Genomic DNA, 19,312 nt, shown 5'->3' with positions numbered 1-19,312 from the left:
CCTGTCCATCGCATTTCCACGTGGCTCCCACGTGACTTCCCACAAAAACACAGTAATGGTTTGCTTACATGCCCGTGAATATAAATAATATTGTAAACATAAGATCTTTACAGCTAAAACGAAAATTATGATTTGAACAAAGATCGTAATCAATCGCAAAATAAAAATGGAGAACTTGTGGACCAAGTTTAGACCACAGTCTAGACACCTTTTTCAAAAAATCTCCGGATTTGCAAAAGTTTTGCAGCGTGCACTACTCACTGACAAGTTCTGGGGCCCTATTGTCATTCGCATGGGAAGTTTTCGTAAATTTTGACGGTCTTGGGGGTTCGTTGATAATATAATTCAAATCACAGACTCCATGCTGACCAGTAATGTTTATTTATGGGCGCCCGTGAGTCGAAAGCCAAATTAACGGGCTCGGCTTGTAAATTTTTGGCTTTCCTCTTGCCCTTGCCCATAAATAAACGTTAATGGTCAGCGCGTCGTCCGTTATTTCTATAATATTGACCAAAATATTTTTCAAATATTTCATTGCAACAGCGCCACATACGAGCTACCGTGATTTTATTGGTGATACAAACACCAGCATACAAAAATATCCATATTGCAGTGTTGTGAAAGAATACAGCGGAGCCAATCGATTATAAAGCTTTGGTGTTATTTCACCGAGATGAAGCTCAATATTGTCAGCCATATTCTAGGATAAAAACTAACGAAACTATTTGTGAATCAAAATGAAGTCTTACATTATTTTTTATAAGTGTAACACCATGACAACACATCCCTCATAAAGATAACAATATTCTAAAGATACAGTCAGGAACATCTTGTGAAAAGTCTAGACATTAAATGTGTGAGTTCATATGTTCTATTATTATTTCATGAAGTCAGATATTCAAGTGTGTACATCTAGGTATATCACCACGGTTTTTTGTCGGGATTATTTCCCCTATACTCTTAAATAAGCTTAGCCTAACATTTAACAAAATAAACGTGTATCTAAGGCATCTCTCATCAGTCCTGCACTCTTTGCGTTCATTAGGTCTGATATATTATTGGGTTGATTAATGTGCACTAAGATTGTTTTCTGATGATTTTTTTTACCCGCTTCAATACACTGATATTTTTCATGATCATATGAAACTCATGTATGCATGTCTGACATTATTCTTTGCATTTATGAGGTTACATATTTCAATGGTCAACATATGTCTGTTAAGACCGGCCTACCTTTTGAATGGTGTATGCATGACACTTGTTGCAATGGTATGATCTGACATCAGATTTGATCAATATATACCTCACAGAATCATTTTAATGTTTCACCATGCGCTTTGTGTTTATAGTCAGATATTTGAGCTGTTGTGTTCATGTAATCTTTGAGTGGGTTAATACATGCCGTTTAAAATCGAACCTAAATGTGAATTTTTTACCACACTCTTTACATTCATGCTGTCAGACACCAGAATGGATTCGCAAATGGCTTTTAAGATGGCCCTTCTGTGTGAATGTTTTACCGCACTCTTTACATTCATGCGGTCTGATACCAGAATGAATCAACATATGCCTTTTAAGAGTGCTCTTCTGTGTGAATGTTTTATCACACTCTTTCATTCATGCTGTCAGACACCAGAATGGATTCGCAAATGGCTTTTAAGATGGCCCTTCATTGTGAATGTTTTACCGCACTCTTTACATTCATGCTGTCTGACACCAGAATGAATCAACATGTGCCTTTTAAGAGTGCTCTTCTGTGTGAATGTTTTACCACACTCTTTACATTTATGCGGTCTGACACCAGAATGGATCAACATATGCCTTTTAAGAGTGCTCTTCTGTATGAATGTTTTACCACACGTTTTACATTCGTGCAGTCTGACATCAGAATGGATCAGCAAGTGACTTTTAAGAGTGGCCTCCTTTGTAAATGTTTTACCACACTCTTTACATTCATGTGGTCTGACAACCGAATGGATCGACATATGCCCAATAAGACTCTGTTTTCTTTTAAATGTTTTACCACACTCTGTACATTCATGTGGTCTGACAACAGAATGGATCGACATATGCCCAATAAGAATCTGTTTTCTTTTAAATGTTTTACCACACTCTTTGCATTCATGTGGTCTGATCTCTGAGTGGGTCAACATATGCTCTTTAAGATTGCCTTTCTGTGTGAATGTTTTACCACACTCTTTGCATTGATATGGTCGGACACCAGAATGGATCAACATATGCCTAATAAGAATCTGTTTTCTTTTAAATGTTTTACCACACTCTTTGCATTTATGTGGTCTGATCTGTGAGTGGGTCAACATATGCTTTTTAAGAGTGTCCCTCTGTGTGAATGATTTACCACACTCTGTACATTCATGTGGTCTGACACTAGAATGGATCAACATATGCCTAATAAGAATCTGTTTTCTTTTAAATGTTTTACCACACTCTTTGCATTTATGTGGTCTGATCTGTGAGTGGGTCAACATATGCTTTTTAAGAGTGCCCCTCTGTGTGAATGATTTACCACACTCTGTACATTCATGTGGTCTGACAACAGAATGGATCAACATATGCCGTTGACAGTTGTACTTCTGTGGGTATATTGTCCCGCACTCTTTGCATTCATGTGCTCTGACATGTGTGTTGGTCAACACAGGTGTCTCAAGATTGCCATTCTGAATTGATGTTTCACCACACTCACTGTGTTGGAATGATGTCAGATCAGAATGGATTACTGCAAGCCCTTTGAGATACATGTTACGTGTGAAGGTCTCAACACTTTCTCCACATTCACTTTCTTGTGACCCTGAATAGTTCAAGCTTCGTGCTCCATCATTGCTGTTTTTCATATAAATGTTACCATACTCAGTGCTGATTTCACCATCATAGTTGTCCCTGTTATGAGAATGGCACTCCATCAAACAAAAGGAATCTTTGGGAATGTAGTTCGGTGTTCAATATGGTTGTTGTAATACTGTGGAACCAGGTCTTCGTTGTTGTTCTCTTGGTTGGATACACCATATTCCAATGTTATAAGGCAATGTTGCATAATGCTCTGTACAATCATTGATGCATCTGTAGTTAGAGAGATTAACATAAAGCAGTTCAATAGAGTAAGCTAAACAACAAGGCTCCATAAAGCACTCTTGGGAAAGAGAGATGTAGGCTTTTGATGTTACTCCTAATGACTTTATGCAATAGTGCATGAGCCAGACCCCCAAATTGGTCGATTGGTACCATTTGGGTGGGCAAATTCCCCCATACATTTTCTGAAACCCGAAATCTGAACTTTCTGAAAATCTTTGGTGGACATGTCTCAGAAGTAGCTTTCTGTCTCAAAAGTTGTTGTCATGGCAACCATACTAAAAACCTTAAAAGTTAAGAATTCTATACAAAACTGACTATTTAGTGAACAGCAAAAGATATTTACATGATTTCATGACACATACCGGTACCTCACATTATGGCCTTTCAGTTGACCCCATGACCTTGAACATTCTGGGTCAAGGTCAATAGGTCATGCCCATAACATCTCAGAATTTCTGTAAAATCAAGCATTTTTCACAAATACTTTTCTGCTACGTTTACATAACATATATAGAAACTCAAAAACTTGCTCAACAATAGCAACAGATGTGTGCTCTTTGAAATTAGTATGTTTTGTATCAGGGATGATGTCGTTAGTGAGTAATTACCAGGCAACCATATGTGTGTTTTCAGTTATGCATGTAGCCTAAGGATTTTTTGCAAATAGCTTTGCAACATTTTTACCAAACCAAAAGTACAAACATGAAAACCTAGTCAGCTATAAGAGCTAATGCGATCTCTTTAAAATACTAGTGTGTTTTATCATATACCTGTTGACAGGGCGGCAATCACCATCGCAACCATCAATGCATTTTCAGATACAGTAATAGAGCGACATTGGACATACCTTTGCATGTATATTAATGGTTATAAAATCATAACTTTTGTGTGCTAAGTACACAGCAATGTCAACTAAAGTCATATCGACAGTAAAAAAGGTCAAAAGGCAAATATACGTAAGTGTGTTTGATTGTTTAAAAAACAAAATTTGGCAAAGTTTTATGTTTTTGTTTTCATGATTGAAGTAACGTGTTCACTTATCAAAAATGAGTATCTGTGTCGGACCAACGTAGCTAGTGGGAGATGATTATAAGCTTGTCAGCGAGTAGACAAGTAGTCTGATCTCAAGAGATACCGATATACTATAACTTTTTTCCGGATTTCATGTTGAGCTACCCTGTATCTCCAGATAAATGCTTTTGGTTGTTATTTTCCATTGGGCGGAGCTTAGGTCACATGGTAAAGCTTTAACAAGAGGCCTAGCAGCCGATAGACTTCTGCTGTTATGTATTGCTTAAAAATTAAAAGGGTCAGGTTTTGTTTGTAAATAAACTTTGTAATACTGATACATCTGCTTATGTTGATTTTAGGAACACTGAACAAGGACATCCTTGCAAATGCATGTATTACTATTATATAATAATGGGCTCTTGTTTTTCATCTCTACCATAAATATGCAAGTATTAGCAAAATTTGAAGAAACTGAAGTAATACCTAGGAACCTTTAAAGATAATTGTGAGAAAATTGTGTTTTTCAAACAGAAACGAAAAAAGGCCCAAAAATTTCAAGTACGAAACTTTTCTTCTTAACTTGAATAAACCTCACGCAGGTTGTCCCTAGAACCCACATAACATATTTCAAAGTTGATAAAAAGGAAGAAATGCCCCAAAATACAAATATGTAAATTTCACCATGATTTGAACAAATCTAACTGAACTCAGCCAAATGAGTTGCATACCAGTATTGAAAGCAATTAGACCAGCAGTTTCAGAGAATAAAACAATTGTTGATAGACGACGGATGACGACGGACAATCCACCTATCTGATATGCTCCACGTCACTGACAGCGGAGGTAAAAACTGCGTAACCACCTTAATTCCTGAAAAATGATCGCTGTGTCGTGAATATCTTGGTCCAGTTAGTTGCGCTGATTTAATGACTGTCGGTTTCAATATTACACATGTTGCTACAGCAAGTAGAATTGCAACTTCAGTTCGCCTTTTTTGAATCTATCCGCCTTTTGTTGAAAGTTTTGAATTTTGTCTAGGCATGTACAATACACATATCATGCGCATATAATATCCGAGTAATTAAGTAACGAAGAAATCGTCAACATAAAAAATAATGCAGCTTCATGCGATATTTCTTGTAAAACTGGAAAGTGAGTTGTGTAAGTAATAAAATCAAACATCTTGAAATTAAACTTCACTAGTACTCCAAGGGAGTGATTCATTTGTTGTACATCCTATTGGTTTTGTGGTCATATACTCACTTATTTTTTCAGACATGGAAATTCACTTAACCTTTGGTGATTAAAATACAATTAGTCACCTCCTAAATAATCTTTAATTCAATATACATTTCAATTAAGTAAAAAAGATTAAGTGGCATTTCTTTTTTAACGCAATATCATTGTCTCGATTTAGTTTGTGAAAAAAATTGTTAAATCTAACGTAATGGATGTTTCAGAGGATGTTAATCAAAACAAGCGGGCGAAAAATGTGCAAATATTACGTCCACGTATCATTTAAGGTGCTGTGGCTCACATCTTAATAAGCTCGGGGAACTCAACTTTTGGAAAGGTTTGTTCAAAGCAACCAAAATTCGCAAATTTGAAACTGTATTACATATTGTATAATCTAGACCGCGGAGAAAAAGTGTTCCCACAAGAAAACACTTAGTAGACTTGAATGTGAAAATTCAGTTCAATCTACTATTAACTGCAATCTGAGTCTAGGGTGTCACAAAGGGATGCTACAAATGTAAATACTGGAGTCTATCAGAAAAAGATGTATAATTTGTGAAAGAACAAAATATGTAATAAAGGGGCTAAACACGAGAACCCTTACATGAAGCAGTAGACTTGCTGAAAAAAGGATGATGGGGTATTGTAGCAGCAGAAGCACACTGCCACCGCAGCTGCTATACAGTACCCGACAGAACTAACGCAACAAAAGGCAAGCCTCGGGCAGGCCACAGGCTTGCCCCAGGCAAGCTCAGGCTCACATAGGCTTGCCTGGGTCTGCTACAAAAACCCTTGATTTTACAGAATGCACAGTCTGAGCTTGTGTTTGATAGCTGGCATACCTGTACCAACATTACCTTGTCGTGATTGGCGATACCAGCTGGAAAATTTGTCGTAGCTTATGCTTCGTTGTTATAATATTCGACAAATATTCGATATAATGGCTAATATGAACACATCTTGTAAGACTGAAGGACAGCCTGGGGCGTAAACAAACTTGTGACAAGATGGAGTTCAGTTCAGATACAGCGCTGTGATGGAGATACTTGTAGAGTTCAGTAATTTTTCCCACATAAATGAAAATTGGTCAGGAAAGAAAATTGGTCAAGGAAAGAGCCGATACCGTGCAACAAAATATTTGGAAAATGGAATTCGATGGTATGGTCGTAATGTCCAGAGTCGTTCATTGCCGTCCACATGACGTTAGGTCGTTATCGTTCAGCTGTCAGTGAATCTGATTCCGCTGGAGCCATTCACGTCATTTCCAAACCCGTCGAATATGTTCCGACGAAGGTTCGCCGAAGAAGAAAATATTTTCTTCCTTCGCCATATATGTCGTTTTAACGTTTCTGCCAAGTTTTCTTTTAAAAAGTACGCCCGAAGTTTTCTTATTTTGTTCTTTAAAATGTATGGACAGGCATTATTTCTCATCTCAAAATAGTATATGTCCAAGGACAATAGTTAAAAAACCCACCCTAGCTGTCTTTATTTTTGGGCACATTACTAACGCTAGGATTTTTTTTCCAGAATCTGAATAACAGAACTATTATTGTTCAGAGTTTTCCACTGACTTTTGACAGCAGGGCGTGACATCTGGCCACATTTTAGGTAAAAGAAAAAATTGTGTAGCCTGTCCATTTACCACTCAGGCTTCCGTTAGGAGATGAAGCCATGCAAGTGGTTCTGAAAGTTTATTTTTAATTTAGTAAACAACAGACATCAAAACAGGTCCAATAATCATTATCATTCAAGGTAACTAAGAAATTTACCAGGTCCAAGGGATATATCAAAAAATGACAAAAGCAATGGGGCAATCTTGAACCACGAAATACTTTTGATACCACTTGTCCGGAATGGGTACGCGTAACCTGCCAGCCAGCTGCCCCCATCAAAATTCACCCAAAGCGACAAATCTAATACAACGTTACCGTAAATTTGATAAATATCTGATAAACATTACGTCGATGCGCAGTTAGTTTGTTCAAACGTTTGGTTGACAGTTGATGTCTTGATATCGATGATATAATGCGTTGATATGCAGTCAGCAACAGGGTTACACTGTCCACTGGTTCTGTAAAATTAGATATTAAATGTCTAAACCTTCGCGTATTTCAAAAGTAAGACTTTCTACAGCTGAGAAGTATACACACGCAGATCTAGATCGCTTAAATTTGATAATTTTCTCTTGATACATTTCCAGAAGCCCTTGTCTTACTTGTTCGGCGTCGATTTTCATGATGAGCGTCCATTTTTGCTCACGTGTTTACACACGTGAGCATATGTCGCAGCGATGTCTGTCTGTCTGTCTGTCTGTCTGTCTGTCTGTCTGTCTGTCTGTCTGTGTGTCTGTCTGTCTGTCTGTCTGTCTGTTGGTCCGATATCTCAAAAACGGCTTATCAGATCAGAATCAAATCTGGTACAAAGATTCAGTTAGCAAATGGCAAGAACTGATTAGTTTTTGGTGGGTGTGGCTTGCATACTTTTTGCTCATTGCATTTTGCCAGGGAAAACGTAGAGGATCATAGAAAGTCAACATAACATTGGTCATTTGTAATCAGTAAGTTAACGATGAACGTTAATATGTTTGTTTTATTTAGTGCTATTTACTTTTGATCAAGCGGTTCAAAACAGTAATTTTATTATTAGCTCTATCAGACACATTTCATTTTGTTATCTATCGTTGATATATTTACGGCTGATGTCCAGCAGCATTAAAAACTTATTTCTGACTGGTCTATTTCTTTGTTAGATCAGGTGTGGGCCACGCATATAAAGGTATAAGTACTGGGGCTCAGTACGTTGTTCAAATTGTCACGTTAAAGTTCAGATGTCATGTCACTAATGATTTTGCATTTACGTAAACGTTCGAAAAAACATTAAAATGACACATGTTTGTTTACAGTGGTATGAAAATTCTGGCCATTACGTATAGCTATAGCTAATAGCTGTAGGCTATTAGCTAAATATAAGCTTGTTGATATTGCTTATCATTGATAATTATGATGTTTAATACAAACTGGTACCATAAAATACTCTTTCCGTGTAAAAACATATACGTAACATCATAGAAATCACCACATTATTCTATGTTTAATCTTGTTCTTTCCTTGACCTTGACCTTCGTTTGAAAAGAACATCAGACAATGTGGTCAAATTTAATACCGGTAGAAGACACATGTATCGTTTATCAAATACAAGAGTGCATCTTTGCTGACAAGAGTGCACCTTGCTTGAAAATGTCAAAAAGTGCACAACAAAAGAGACACTATTTCTGTGCATAGTCACCTGAAATGTAAACTTTCCATGTTTTGAACTTTGACCTCATTTGGTCGTGTACGCCTGACCTTGACTTTAAGGTCACATCTTGAGTGAAAGTTAGAATGTGTAACATATCCTATTTATGTTATCAATTTTGGTATGAACATTTTCATAAAGCAGGATATTCACTTTTGTATACAATTGTACTTTCTAAATAATTCAGATGTTTGTTTCTATGGCAACGGTTTTCACCCATTACTAAGCTACCAAAACTTTTCAGAAAATTCAGAGTTTCAACTTTCAAAATATATAAAGTGTGAGATTGCCCTCTGCTTGCCCCAAATAGTACCAATTGACCATAATTGGGGCCTGGCTCATAGAGTACATGTATAACTGAAAACACACTGATGGTTGCCTTGGTAATTACTCACTACCAACAACATCCCTGATACATAACATACTAATTTTCAAAGAGCACATATCTGTGCCTATGTCTGAACAAGTTTTTGAGTTTCTATCATATTTTATGTTAATGTAGCAGAAAAGTATTTATGAAAAATGCTCTATTTTATCGAAATTCTGAGATGTTATGGGCATGACCTATTGACCTTGACCCAGAATGTTCAAGGTCATGGGGTCAATTGAAAGGCCATGATGTGAGGTACCAGTGTCTGTCTTGAATCACGTAAATATCTTTTACCGTTCCCTAGAAAATCAGTTTTATCTAAAATTCTTAGCTTTTAAGATTGTAAGTATTGTTGCCATGACAACGACTTTTGAGACAGAAAGCTACTTCTGCGACCTGTCCACCAAAGATTTTCAGAAAGTTCAGATTTTGGGCTTTCAGAAAATGTATGGTGGAATTTGCCCACCCAAATGGTACCAATAATCTATCTGGCTCATAGACTTTATGCAATATTGGACAAAACTGAAACATTTTTCATGGATTTTATTTCATTAGTTAAGAGAACAGAAATAGCCACCATATCAAGATTTGATACAGACTTTAAAGGGCAAAGGTCACATACATAGTTACTGAACACATCAAAGGCAGCACAGCACAGGAAGACACAGACTATGGACATAAGTACAGGTACAGTTGTGTGTGTCGAAATAATGAAAGCAATATATAACTCTACAGTGCAATACATGCATACATGAAAGCATGGCTACTAAAACCATTGATGATCACAGAGATTGATATTAAGTAACAACTCTGCAAAAGACATGAACATATCTGACATCCAGTTCATCATTGCACACATAGCTGACTAACCACCAAAAGCTGTGTCTAAACATTAATGAAGTCAAGTAAAAGGAATGCAAAGTCAGCCAATTTCCTTTTAAACAGGACTTTCCCATATAAAAGCTGGATTATCGTAAATCTATGCAAATGTAAAAAAGCCAGGCTACTGATCGGACATGCCGTGTTTGATCCCAGACTCCCATAATTTCATTTTAATACAGAGAACGCATATTTTCACAAAGCGTGGCTCCAGAACGTCTATTTGACCTCTGTTCTAAATGTCAATGTATGCTGCCAATCATGATTACTAAAATTCAAATTGTGGCCTGGGCGACCTTGATCCTTGCGGAGCACAACTAACAAAGCGTACTGACTTATTACTAAAATCACCGTTTTATACCTAAACATACGCATACACAGCCACATACAACATACACGATAAGACACATGTAATGAAGGCTTATACTAATTTGCGGAACGGAATGAGCGGAACGGAACGGAATAGCCACACCAAATAAAAAAATAGTTTCTCTTAATTAGAGTCCGTTTTTCGCCCACAGATTTTTTGAGCGGAAAAGAATGGAATTGAGAGAGACATTTTGATTTAAATAAAATATATCATTTATTCAACTCTACAAGTAAGGCACCTTAATTTTTGAAGTTTCCAAAATGAAAATTATGTCAAATACCACAGGAAACGAGGCTGTAATTTCAATTTGAAGCTACATCTAAATTTAAATCTAACCCGTAGCCCGAGAATCACGCCTTATAGAGGGCAGTACCATAGTGTGGAGGGGTGGTCAACCCAAAAGAGGGCGTGTCTATGGCCAACATGTAGTTGTGCACTCTGTTTTGTACGATCGCAATAGCTCAACATACTTTTCAAACAATAATTGCATGTGTACGGCATACAACGACAATTAGGGGTGTAAACACTACCTGTCTTCAACAACTGATCACAAAAGAATGACTAAAATTGCAAAACGGCCGTAGTTTCATTTTAACGCGTTGATCGACTGTGTATGTAAGTATGAGCGATGCCTTTTGTATGTATTACTGATGTCCTTTGACCTAGTTGATTGGTCAATCGATAGATTGATTTCAGCCCCACGTTTTTTTACCGAGCATGCTAAGGGGAGAATTTGATTTCTGAAGGAGGGGCTGGAGGATTTGGGAGGGGGAATATTGTCATCCCCCGGGAGAATGATACAATAATTTGCTGCAAAACCCAAAGTGAGAAAAGAAATGTTACCACTTCCCTAAGATGAAGGCAAAAAATGTGATGCGAGGTGCTGGAATTACCAAAAATGAATGTTTAGAACCGACCTTAGTATTTTGATCTTTGAGATCTGGATATTTAAAATATTCTAACGTGAGAAGGGATTAGATATGCACAATTCTGCAATAAAGATTACAGGTTGCAAGAATGAACTTTGACATGCACAACATATGCACGGGCACTTAATTTTGAGAACAAATAAAATATATTGCATTGCCTTCAGTTGTGCAGAAAATAATTTGTTGCGCGAGCATGCTTTTGAAAAAAAATGCTGTCATAATGGGTGAAAAAAATTTGTCTACACCTCCATTTTCACAATCCCCCCCCCAAATCAAATGGTGCTCCCCTAAGTCTGCAGACCCTCGGCAACAAAAAACAAAGGGGTGGCATCCGCGCCAATGAACACACAGTCAGCAATGCAGTTGCAATGTATCAATTTTAGAAGTTACAATCCGTCACCGCCTCCCTCGTTTTTCACCTCCGCGCCAAATGTTATTAGGCACCATGCCATCGAGGTGAATTATTACACAGGCCGCCACCTTACAGGCGTTCTGTTGTGTGGGTAGTTTGTAAAAGTGTAGTTTATGCTACGTTCGGACGTTCTCTTTCGTAGCCTTAGAATCGGAACGTAGCAGAAACTACACTTTTACAAACTAACCACTCAACAGAACGCCTGTGCGCCACCTCACACATGCCTCATGGTAGCCATAGCATCCTCCAGCAGATGCGATATCCAGGGTGAGGTTTGGATTCAGATGTAGTTTCAGATTTGAATTATAGATTCAGTCCAGTGGTCTTATTCATTCCCAGCAACAGTCTCGGGATCAGTCTTGCCTGATTATATGTGTAATATTTGATTTATTGTACTTGTTCTACCACAGTTCCCGAAGTGTGTTTCTATGGAATAAAATTCTTATTAGTAGTCTTATTCACGGTTTTCATCACGGCAAGAGAAACTTCGAAAAACAGGTGCATTACTTTAAGGGTTGAAAAATGATATTTTATTTAAATCAAAATTTCTGTTCTAGATCCGAAATTCCATGCTGTTCCGCTCCAAAATTCAGTGAACGAAAAAAATGGAGTCTAATTAAGAGAAACTATTTTTCTTTTTGGTGTGGCTATTCCGTTCCGTTCCGCTCATTCCGTTCCGCAAATCAGTAGAACACGCAAGAAACGGCATTCTCTTTTTGGAGTGATTGGTGGTCCTGAAAAGAACCGTTTTGTATGTGGTCCTATAAAAGTTATGAACATTGAGAGTCACGTCGTTTGGAAGGCAATCAAAATTTCATTTCTTCCTTCAGACATCGAAACTGAATCTTTTCTCTCACATTTTGATGAATTACCTTGGCATTGTGACAAGTTTGGTCATTGTTTAGTTGATTCAATTCAGTTGAGCTGAGTGGACTTCAAATTTCAGCGTCGATCACATCATTACCACTGTCACTGGCTACGTCAATATTGCGTTGTTCGGTCGATCATCCACACTCATCGACGACGGCCGCGGCCCTGCACAGCTATCCTGGGGGACTCATCAGCCTCATTAACTTTCTTTACCAATGTATTTCAAAATACTTGGCTGACTTTTTACTACAGATTACTAGTAGTTTCCTTTTGTTGACGTTTTCTGGCTTACATATCGTGAAAAGCAGCGTATATGGTATTCATATATGCACTGCTCATCTATGGAACTACGAACTTTTCCATTGCGTCTCAGTCACATGCATTTGCATATGACGAACGGTTGTCGATGTTTTCCAAGGTTACCTATCCGAGGTAACCGGTTACGCAACCTGCGCTTACTATACTTCGGGTCATGCCGTTGCATACTAAGCTCTAACTGGGGATCGTAACGTTTTAGATCAGTTTTACTCAAAATTTCTTCACCCTTTTCTGTGATTTGTTTCGAAATACCTAAACTTACACCGAAAATACGAATGGGTGAAGATTTGTTTTTCAAATTCACAAGGTTTTTTTGCACATCTTCTTGTTATTTTTTTCCCATGCGTCTTATAGCCGGTTGCAAGCTGCGTGAACCCGGCGTTTTTTACCGGTGACCGGCTATTATCTACATCACTGCCTACAAAAAAGCCATAAAACTACAAACAGTAAAAGGTTCTAACTTACAATTGCTTACGATCACAATCTGCTGCCGTCCTTAGAGACCATAATTTATTTGCTAGATTTCCCCTTATTGTTTATGTCTTGTGTGCGCGCTTGTACCCAGCACAAGACGCTCAGGGCTAGATTTGAACTCAATACAGTGCCCGAGTAAATTCTCTCCTGAACTATTCTCTGCTGAACTAAGTCAAGACTTTCATTTTGTATCTTCCTTACGAAGCTCGTAATATGTCCATTTCGACGACTGGCTTCCATCACAGCGCCTTCACATTCAAATCACCCGCTGCTGTTGTGAGAAAGTAGCCGTTCCATGTTCGAAAGCCGGGGTTGAAAACCGGCTCCCGTTGGAAATCGCAACAGAATATGCACACATCTACTTAGACGCAAAAAAGTTAGCAGAAATTCAGAGATGTATTGAAGCCATGCATCGTTGCTGTTTTATTGAGTAAATTGTATGAGGGAAATTCGTCTCCAAACTCGGCGATACGTGCGCGGCCATTCTGTTTCACAACTTCCTATATTTCTATTGCATACCACAGCGGCCATCGCTGTCTATCGAACCACAAACGACTGTGATTTGAATTCAGTAAATTTTCGATGGGATTCGAACTCACAACGTACGGCATCCAGTCACCTAGCGAAGACATCACAGTCGAGGAAGGTCTGTCGGCCAGACCACAGCCCCTCGGCCACTCCACAAACCCTAGTTATAAGCTAGGCTCGAATTGTGTGAACCCTGCACACTTCAGTAATATTCAGGCAAAGGTGATAATCGGTAGCACTGGAGTAACAGATAGTTTATGTTTCTCCGATAAGCCAACGGCTAGGGACTGGTCAGTTTCTTCGGCCGGGGTGGTGGGGGCGGGGTGAGGTGTATGATTTTTGCCGACGTCAAAAAGTGGCTGACCCCCCCCCCCTATTCCAACTTTCGAAAACAGGCTGACCCCCCTATTCCAGCTTTTGAAAACAGGGTGACCCCCCTGCACGCGACAAAGGTAAAACAAAAGGTGGAATATAAATTGAATAATTCAGTGTATATATATATATATATATATATATATATATATATATATATATATATATATATATATATATATATATATATAATTTGAAACATTCAGTCATTCTGTGTTTAATGAAATTGTTGTCATGTCAGTTGTAAGATAGGAACTTAACAGTGTCAATTCTAAAGTTTGAATACAGTATTTTGAATGAGCTGTGAATGTACTCCACTCCTTTTATGCATAACCAAATGTCTAAAACTGTTGTAAGAAAAATGTGATTGTGAAATATTAGTGCATGTTGCTTTCTAACACTGAATTCTCATAGAGGAAACAGAAAAGTATCAGGAACTTGTCATGCGTTTCATATGAACTGCAGATTTTATAATGATCAATACACTTTGCAAAACAGACTTTCAATTTACAGACATCAAGATATATCTGACATAATATCTCTGATATATTAATTTACTGCGCCCGAAGGGCGCGCCGAAAAATATTAAACATCCAGAAATCTCTAATATATATACATATCTGATATATGAAAGTCATGTAGCTGAAGGGCATGCTGAAAAATACTTTTTGATATTTGAAAGAAATGCGCCCGAAGGGCGGGCCGAAAAAATTTTAAACATACAGGTATGTCAGATATATATATATATATATATATATATATATATATATATATATATATATATATATATATATATATATATATATATATATATATATATATATATATATATGTCTGATATATTAAAGTTTTTGCACTGGGGCAGGGCTCTGAAAAATGTCTTATTATTATTAAAAGTTATGCGCCCGAAGGGCGCGCCGAAAAATGCAACTGAATGATGAAATTTGTGGCTGGCACAATGCATTTTTCGCAAATATGAGCCATGTCGAAATTAAAAAACACACTGACCCCCCTCTTGGGCATTTCAAAACATGGTGACCCCCCTACTAGCAAAGTAAAAAAGGGTGACCCCCATGAATCCATCCCCCCCCCCAGGCTGAAGAAACTGACCAGTCCCTAAGCAAGTGTTTAACCATCCCGCCCAGTGTTTGCCAACGACCAACGTCACTACCAGGGTGCCTAGTATTGTGCGCCCACGGCGATGGACTTTGCCCTTGAAGAGGTAGTGAATCCTTTGTAAGGCATTTCAATTGACACTGGACTTATTGACACTTATGGCAAAACATGGTCACACTCATAGTCATGTTGGTAATAAAATCTACAGATTTATGTTACAATGGCAGCCATGTTATATGATTGCATTGACCATGGATATGCATCCACAAACAAAATGATGTAGACATGTTTGCTGTGGCACATTCATGTCAAATGCATTCATGTTAAATACACACACACACACACACACACACACACACACAAATACACACCCTACCAAACAAAACTCAACATCTTCACTGTATAGCAAAACCTTACCTTTCATTGATAATGTATCGTCTTGATATTGTTGACACATCTTTTCAGTCAGTGTCTCTAATGGTTTCACTAGCTCATGCATTTTGCCCGAATGTTTTAGAGATTTGAAAATTGCACAACACTCTGAAAGAAATACATAAATATTTTAACATTACACTTAACAAGCCACAGAGTAACATTACAGTCAATCTATGATATTCCCTAACTGAAACAAGGAAAATAGTCAAATGAAGTCATATTCACTGAATATAAACACTATGACAATGTGCTACACCACAACTAAAGTTGAAAAAAACTGCTGGAATCTTCAAAAACCTACACGTTCAAACTTTCAACACAATTGGAGCACACCTCTTTTATCACTTCCTTATAAACATCAACACTTTTTAAACATAGTTCTATAACTTAATGACCAACCGATATGAAAATACTACACTATACATTTGGTGAAACTCTGGAAGTCACACTTTCCTGTTCTTTTTTTACTGTATCATGTATGGGCAAAACACAGTAATGGACACAAAATAGTTTTGTTTGAATAGTTTTAGTAACCTAGGTAGTCTAATCATCCGATCACTTAGAAAATCCCTTGTAGATCACAACCAGTGGTGTGTCCACTATTCTGTACTCGTGCCTCATGTCTCTGTCAATGTAGCTCTGCATGCCAAGGCTGTGGCCTCATTAATTAATTAATTAGTGCCTGTTTTCCCAATTACCTAGGGAAATACTCCATCTCAACTCTAACTTTAGAGACCTGAAGTTAGAGTCCTAAAGCCGGTACCACACTAGCTGCAAAATTGTAGCTCTATGGTGAGGCTGTCAGTGAGTTTTAGTTTTTGTTATCTCTCACCAGTAGAGCTACAATGTCGAAGGCCCTCTAGCGTTCAAAATAAGCAAATGGCGTGCAGGTGAAATCCCACGTATATACTGCATTTGGTATTTCTGTTTTATCACTACTGAAGACTAAACACTATACTATACTACCCTTGTCATTTACGGGGTTTGGTATTTGTTCATCTGCATTGTTCGTGTTCCATAAACATTGAGCGCGTTTCTGGGAGCCGCCATTACTGGAAGTTGGTATGGCGGCTCCCAGAAATGTTTTGGAACGCGATCGATACCAAACCCCACAAACAACAAGGTTAGTGTAGTATAGTGTTCAATCTTCAGTAGTGATATTGGTATGACCAAATGCAGTATGTGGGATTTCACATCAAAATGCCCCACCATGTGCGGCGCGCTTATTTTGAATGCTACAGGGCCTTCGGCATTGTAGCTAGCTTTACCATAGGGTATTCAGTTGTCATTAATGATAATAAAGAAATATGAAAAAATGTTATGGAAAATATGAAAATTAGTAAAGAAATATGAAAATTATTATTGTTGTTGTTACTATTATTTTCATAATTATCATAATTATCATCATTATGAAGCACCATTGGCAATGTTGAATTCCTACCAAGGTTCGCCAGCTGAGCAAAAAGTACTCTCTCTACATACCCGGTACACTCAAGGGTTACAAGTTGCTCCATCCTTCGGTAGGAATTCATCATTGCCAATGGTGCTTCATAATGATGATGATTATTATGATGATGATAATGATGAAAATAACAACAACAGTAATAAATTTCATATTTTTCATATTTCTTTAATAATTTTCATATTTTCCATAATATTTTTTCATATTTCTTTATTATCATGAATGACTACTGAATACCCTATGGCTCAACTGGCGAGTAATGTCGCAAAAAAACAAAACTCATTGACCGCATCACCGTCGCTGAGCCACAGTCGCTTGGTGGGCTATTCAACTCTGGGACTATTCGCCCCATAGACGAGTGTACAGAAGTGTTTCTCGCTTCTGTACACTCGTCTATGGGGCGAATAGTCCCAGAGCTGAATAGCCCACGAGGGACTGTGGTTGAGCTACAATTTCGCAGCTAGCACGACACAACCTAGCTATAGAGTCTCTCCGTCGTCTTTTGGCGTTCGGCGAAGGCAATAGACTGCACACAGCCCTGCCACGCAGCCCTGCCACTCCCTGACTGTTTATCATTGGGGAATCAATACAAACAATCAGATTGTGGCGGGCTACGGATTCGTAGCAAGTGTCTATTACTATACTGCACGCCTATCGTATGAGGTACACAGCAAATAAACTTTTTTGACCATGAAACTTCTTTTTCGGTAACACAGGGGCCATCAACAGTGCATTTCACCACTAGCTCTGCGTGGCAGGGCTTTGTGTTACCGGCGTTTGCACGGCCTCCAACCACACTGTGGTGGGAGGCCGTATACCGCCGGTAACACACAGCCCTGCCACGCAGAGCTATTTGACCACATGCTACTGTGCACTATACCTCCGCTTCACATGGATCATACCTATAGCCCAGCGTATGATGCTGTGTGTTCCCGGTGTTTGACGGCCTGTTGTGGGAGGCCGTATAACGCCGGGAACACACAGTATCGTATGCAGGACTAGGATCATACCTTGACAGGCTTGTGGAACGCTGCATGTGTTGTTGAATGCACTACCATCGCTGCCATTCCAGTTTGTTCTTTCCAAGGGCTCCAAATCCGAAAGAAGAGAGTCCTTGTTCATCATTTCCGCCGATTCCTCTTAAATTAAAGTACAAATGTTGCTGCAAAATATTTCAGGACGTAAAATTCAAATCTGAAATTGCGTCAAACCACGGTCACTCCACAAAAACCACGACTACGGCTGTGTCAAGTTCGAATTCTCCAAGCTTTGGTTGACGTGAAAAATAGAAGTTCACGGTTATATAACATCACAATCCGTCCACCTAAACTTTTGACCTCTCAACTGAACTTTGAAACATCCGTTGGGGCGCTTTAGGGGCCGTCGATAATAAAAGCTGACGCACGACAAACGTAATTTTTTAGTTTAGGGGGAGGGGGGTTAAAGCTCATTTCGTTTGTGTGCGTCAAGATCGCATAAGGACTTTCTATCGTTTTCGAAGTGTGAGTTTGCGGCGAGAACGCAATACTACCTTCGCGTTCATCGAGAACAAAATGACCACAAAATACGGAGACAGAAAAGACAACAAAAAATATATAAATGTAAAATAAAACTTGTATGCTTTTTCAATGTGAAACATGTACGTGAAACATTTTCCTACGTGCGAAATACATTAAAATGTTCTGTGTCTTAAAAGTGATACGCGTAAAGTGGAGGTTTATTAATTAATGTGCACTTCCGGTATTTTTTCATGGGCGTGCGGATAGGAGAGGTGCGAGTGGGTTTGTCAGAAACGGCATCATAATACGAAATTGATTTCGCATAAGAACTTTCGTTTTGAGGGGGGAGGGAGGGGGTTTCAAGTAGAACGAAGGAATTACGTTTCTCGTGCGTCAGCTTTTATTATCGACGGTCCCTTACACAAAGGCACTGAGTTCACATATACGGCATTCCGCAATTCATAAATACTGAAGGGGATGGGCTGGAAATATCACGATTGAGATCTTAATTTTTATAATAATCGTAAAAAACATTTTAAATCCCCCTCTATTTGACCAAAATCGTTCAAGATTCCAAGATTATACTCAGGCTGTGAATTTCAACATGATTTTAGAAAAAAATCAACATCCATCTGACAGATTTTCAT

At 38.3% G+C, this 19,312-nt stretch overlaps 1 protein-coding gene across 3 annotated transcripts; it reads right to left on the bottom strand.

Annotated features, from left to right (window-relative positions):
• Window positions 1-529: 529 nt before the first annotated feature.
• LOC139142000 (zinc finger protein 493-like) lies at window positions 530-18,513 on the bottom strand. 3 transcript variants are annotated; one of them, XM_070711783.1, is made up of 3 exons: window positions 18,177-18,513; window positions 15,687-15,809; window positions 530-3,078 (listed from the first exon to the last, which is right to left on the bottom strand). In XM_070711783.1, the coding sequence occupies exons 1-3, from the start codon at window positions 18,289-18,291 to the stop codon at window positions 2,921-2,923; spliced, it is 396 nt and encodes a 131-aa protein (XP_070567884.1). In that variant the 5' UTR covers window positions 18,292-18,513; the 3' UTR covers window positions 530-2,920. The 3 variants fall into 3 exon arrangements, with proteins under 3 accessions (XP_070567884.1, XP_070567882.1, XP_070567883.1); XM_070711781.1 differs by having other exon boundaries at window positions 18,177-18,499; XM_070711782.1 differs by lacking the exon at window positions 18,177-18,513 and adding an exon at window positions 18,047-18,155.
• Between the last annotated feature and the right edge of the window lie 799 nt (window positions 18,514-19,312).

This window comes from Ptychodera flava, chromosome 10 (genome assembly GCF_041260155.1).
Source record: "Ptychodera flava strain L36383 chromosome 10, AS_Pfla_20210202, whole genome shotgun sequence".
NCBI lineage: Eukaryota > Metazoa > Hemichordata > Enteropneusta > Ptychoderidae > Ptychodera > Ptychodera flava.
The sequence above is the reverse complement of the archived record's forward strand: the minus strand, read 5'-3'. Positions and strand labels throughout refer to the sequence as shown.

Bases quoted from the DNA above. Each gene is read 5' to 3' on its own strand.
- LOC139142000 (XM_070711781.1), bottom strand. From the start codon at position 2,921: ATGGAGTGCCATTCTCATAACAGGGACAACTATGATGGTGAAATCAGC.